This window comes from Poromitra crassiceps (genome assembly GCF_964638095.1).
Source record: "Poromitra crassiceps genome assembly, chromosome: 21".
Classification (NCBI taxonomy): Eukaryota; Metazoa; Chordata; class Actinopteri; order Beryciformes; family Melamphaidae; genus Poromitra; species Poromitra crassiceps.
The window spans coordinates 15,713,213-15,718,212 of NC_139638.1; the positions used below are offsets into that span (position 1 = coordinate 15,713,213).

Genomic DNA, 5,000 nt, shown 5'->3' on the forward strand with positions numbered 1-5,000 from the left:
ATACTAATAAACACACACACGCACGCACACACACACACACACACACACACACACACACACACACACACACACCACTCTCCTCATCTTATGGCCCATTTCCACCGCTGGTATCAGCGCGGCCCCGCCCAGCTCGTCTCGCTTTTTTGTCTCATTCCACCGATCAAAAACCTGGACAGCCCGGGTTGAGTCGGGGTTGAGTCGTGCTGCTTTTGGTCTCTGCTTTGTTGAGGTTCTAGCGCTGTGAACCCGGTACCATACGGTGACATGAAAACACTGCAGACGACTGATTGGTCAGGCAGAATCATGTTTACTCTATCTACTGTCAATGCTGGATACCACTTTAGTGGGGCTCACCTTCTCTTCTGTTATGTTATTTCCATCAGTCTTTTGTGTTGCTGCCTTTGGCTCTGGTGAAATAAAATCGATGTCCTTGCTCAGCTTTAGCATGATGGTGGTTTTCAATTGTTTTGAGAGAGAAAAAGTCTACTCCTCGGGAAGCCCTTTGTAGTTGTGTGTAACGTCGGCTCCGCTAGGCCGGAGGCGGGGCTTTAGCGAAGCCGCGGTCTTGCCTGGTGAGAGGCCGCCGGGGTAGAGGCTTCACTCTGTAGCGCAACCCCCGTCCCTCGTGCAGCGCATGTGAGTTTAACTAACAACAAAGTGATATCCATTCTCCTGGCCGATTGTCACATTTGCCCATGTACACTGTAGGTCATTTAGAGGCACCAGTATTTCATAACCAGTTTAAAAGTTCTGTGTATGGATTTAATTTTAACGTTATACGTTATAGCCTACTTCGGCTATGGGCGGAGGACAGATATGCGGTCGCTATGACGACCAGGTGTGGGCGGAGGCGAGTAAACTTGCTATGGAAACAGAGTCTATATCAAGTAGAGACGAGTAAGACCAGATCGAGTAGAGCTGTACTGTGCTGTTATATGTGGTGGAAATGAGCCATTAGTGGGAGAAAGAGCAGTTTGCTTGGAGTGTGTTTGCTCTTTGTGTGTGTGTGTGTGTGTAGTTTGTGTACGTGCCTGTGAGTGTGTGTGTTGGGATTAAGTGTGTGTATGTGTGAAAACAGGCACACGTCTGTACTACAGCTCTCCTGCAAACGCCCCTACCAGGTCATATAACATGAATTATGAATGAAGGTGTGTGTGTGTGTGTGTGTGTGTGTGTGTGTGTGTGTTGATTAGCCATTCCCTCAGATCTTTTACTCAGGGAACTGCACCCCCACTGAGAAAGGTGTGTGTGTGTGTGTGTGTGTGTGTGTGTGTGTGTGTGTGTGTGTGTGTGTGTGTGTGGATGTATGGGTGGGGTTGGGTTGGGTTCAGAGGCTTGCAGCTTGAGCAGATGGGTTGTGGTGCTGGTTGGACCGGTGCTGATTTTGTCTTTCCTCCTCTCTGTTTGGTTGTTTGTGTTACTCGTTACTCCTTTACCTGTTTTTACTTTGTTATGCTGGAGAGGAAGTAGTGTGGCAAACACTGGTACAACAACCTAACGTTGTTCTCTCTCTCTGTCTCTCTCTCTCTCTCTCTGTCTGTCTCTCTGTCTTTCTCTCTGTCTCTCTCTCTCTCTCTCTGTCTTTCTCTCTGTCTCTCTCTCTGTCTCTCTCTCTCTCTCTCCCTCTCTGTCTCTCTCTCTCTCTCTCTGTCTTTCTCTCTGTCTCTCTCTCTGTCTCTCTCTCTCTCTCTCCCTCTCTGTCTTTCTCTCTCTCTCTCTCTCCCTCTGTATAGCAGGAGAAGCTGTTGCAGACTGGTGGAGTGACAGAGGAGCACATGAGGAGAGGAACCAGTGTGACAGACACTTCCTGACCGCTCGCCTTGTGACCAAACGTCCAGCGCGCCACTCCACACACGGCCGCCCGGCCACTCCACACCCGGCCGCCCGGCCACTCCACACACGGCCGCCCGGCCACTCCACACCCGGCCGCCCGGCCACTCCACACCCGGCCGCCCGGCCACTCCACACACGGCCGCCCGGCCACTCCACACCCGGCCGCCCGGCCACTCCACACACGGCCGCCCGGCCACTCCACACACGGCCGGCACCAGGACACGGACCCGGCGCAACCACCCCTCCTGCAGGCATGGTAATACACACTCTGTGTGTGTGTGTGTGTGTGTGTGTGTGTGTGCCAGTGACTTATACCCAGTAAGGTAAGGACACACTCTCCAGGCTAGAGAGAGGGTGTGAGTGTTCAATCTGATAACTCTCTCTGGACATGACAACTCTGTGTGTGTTTGTGTGCACGTGTGTGTGTGTTTGTGTGTGTGTGCGTGTGTGTGTGTGTGTGTGTGTGTGTGTGTGTGTGTGCGTGCGTGTGTGTGTGCGTGATAGCTGATAAGAGCCCAGTGCAGGGAGCGCAGATTGTGTTTTGCCTCTACTTCCCAAAACACAATCTGGCCCAAAAAACACAACCTGGCTAATAGACAGAGATGGTAGACAGTTAAATGAAAGAGACAGAGGAGATTGAGAGGAGCAGAGACAGACATTGAAATGAAACAGAAGAGAGCAGACATGGAGATGTTGAGCTGTAGAGAGCAGAGGAGTGAGATGTTGAGGTGGAGTGAGATACTGAGCTGTAGAGAGCAGAGGAGTGAGATGTTGAGCTGTAGAGAGCAGAGGAGTGAGATGTTGAGCTGATAATGAGACAGGAGGAGAGAGAAGAATCAGGTGTAATTGTAGAATACCTTGTGTCTTCATTAGCTTGATGAATGTGTGTATCTTGTGTATCAGCAGTAGCACAACATAACCTTTTGTGTTTCTACTCATTTAGATTGTGGGAGGGTGAGCGTGTCTCTGCCCTCTTTTCTAGGATCATCCTCCATCATTACAGGTGTTTTGTATGTTGTTATTGTTTTACCACCAGACTGCTGTTTGTTTTGTTTTTTGGGGAAATAACGAGGACGGTTGATGCATTTTTAATTAGCGGTTTCCCCGCCAGGAAGTCACTGCTGCTGAATGAACACAGAGGGAACACTTCAAAGTGTTCACTAGGGCTGTCAATAGTCAACTAGTCACCGATTATTTTAACGATTAGTCGACTAATCGGATCATATCGCACAATTACTCAATCGCTCTGATTTAGCTATCATCAGCTTCTACATTTAGCTTCAAGTTGTTTTAAGCATGTGCCAAATAAAAATAAAGACAATTAATGAGGATAATTCACTCAAAAATAATATTTTCATGAACTTTAAAGTTTAGAGCATGTAGCAGCATATTTATTTCTGGCATCAATGTACTTGCATGTAATAAATGTAATATACTGCAAATTGCAAAACTGCAAAATAGTACACATTGAAATTGAAAACATGTAGTGCAATGAAATATGTAGCTACTATCCATTGAATGAATAATGCAAAATAAAATTAGGGCACTACTACGTGGAATGGAAATGGAACCAAAAACTATTCACTGCAACCAAAATATCAACAAAAATAAATAGTTTCAGTCTTCTCAGGCATCAAACACATTTTTAAATGTAAGTAGAGAGTGCAAACTGTGGAGTAAAATGAGGTTTCCAGTATTCCCGTCAGCAACACGTGAGCTTAACGTTGCTATGATGACAACGTTACAGCAGGCTTTTAACGTTAATATCGTTAGCCAATAGCTAACGTTAGCAGCTAAAACGTTGCGGTTGCCAGTGAGCTAACAAGCTAATTAGCCTTCATCTGCATTCGCCACAACGTGCTTCCTTTTGAGATGCTCGTGCATCATACTCGTGCTTCCATGATAAGCGAGTTCAGCTTATTTAGCAGATTTTGCACTTCACATTATTGTGGGTGAAATGCTCCCACACTTTGGACGTAGTATGAGGACGGCTAGACATTTGTTCTGTTGAGAAAGCACTGGGAGCTGCTTGTTGTTTTTCCGGTCACGGTGATGTCACGTTTTCCCCGGATGATGGGTACTGCGCATGTGCATCAAAGACAGGACGGAGACGCCTGGAGGCCAGGCCAGCCAGTGAGGCCATCGCAGGCAGCGGAAACAAAACAAACGTTTTTTTCTTTTTTTCAGCTAAAAAAACAACATGCGATGACGTCGATTACCAAATACGTCGGCGACGATTTTGGTAATGGACGTCGTCGACTAATCGTGGCAGCCCTAGTGTTCACATGGGCTTTGTTCAGGACATCATAGCAGGAGAGAAGTGGTCAGACAGGGTGGAGAGATGAGAAGAGGATGCTAGGAGAGAGACGGAAGCAAAGAAAGAGGGGAGGAGGTAGAGAGGGATGGAGGAGAGAGAGAGGGGGATGGAAGAGAGAGAGAGGGGGATGGAGGAGAGAGAGGGGGGAGGAGGAGAGAGAGGGGGATGGAGGAGAGAGAGGGGGGAGGATGTAGAGAGGGATGAGAGAGAGAGAGAAAATAGGGATTGATTAATGGTCTTGTCCAGTGCCTCAGGGGGAGGAGAGCCCAAGATGATGAATGATTAAAAAGTAGAACAGGAAGAGGAGGACAGGAAGAGGAGGACGCAGGAGAGGGTGGAAGGAGGGAGAGAGAGAGAGAAAACTGAGTGATAGATAGAGAGAGAGAGAGAGAGAGAGAGAGAGAGGTCGCTTTGGGTGCTGAGGTTGGACATTGGCTCATAAATAACCCAAGGTAATGAGGCTTCTGTGTGTGCCCGCGCTTGTGTGTGTGTTTGTGTATCTGTGTGTGTCCGCGTGTGTGCGCTCGGGTGTGTATGTGTGGTGTGTGTGTGTGTGTGTGTGTGTGTGTGGTGTGTGTGTGTGTGTGTGTGCAGCTTGCAAACACAGCACTGTGATTAGACTTGAGCCGGGGTGATGCAGGAAAGAGCATGGCTGACCTTGGCAGACACCGGTCCAGCACATGAGCCACACACACACACACGCGCGCGCACACACACACACACACACACACACACACACACACACACACACACACACACAACACACACATACCACAACAGCTTTGTGCTCTGTCCATGTGCACACACACACACACACACACACACACACACACACACACACACACACACA

The 5,000-nt window shown here is 48.4% G+C and overlaps 1 protein-coding gene across 4 annotated transcripts in view; it reads left to right on the forward strand.

Moving 5' to 3' along the window:
• strbp (spermatid perinuclear RNA binding protein) overlaps nt 1-5,000 on the forward strand; it is a 186,460-nt gene that overhangs the window by 115,320 nt on the left and 66,140 nt on the right. For 2 of the 4 annotated variants that reach the window (XM_083657532.1, XM_083657534.1), the window contains one exon: nt 1,734-2,089. In XM_083657532.1, the coding sequence (XP_083513658.1) occupies nt 2,087-2,089 (3 nt within the window). In that variant the 5' untranslated portion in view covers nt 1,734-2,086. The remainder of the gene's footprint in view (nt 1-1,733; nt 2,090-5,000) is intronic. The other 2 variants (XM_083657533.1, XM_083657535.1) reach the window with 1 other exon arrangement.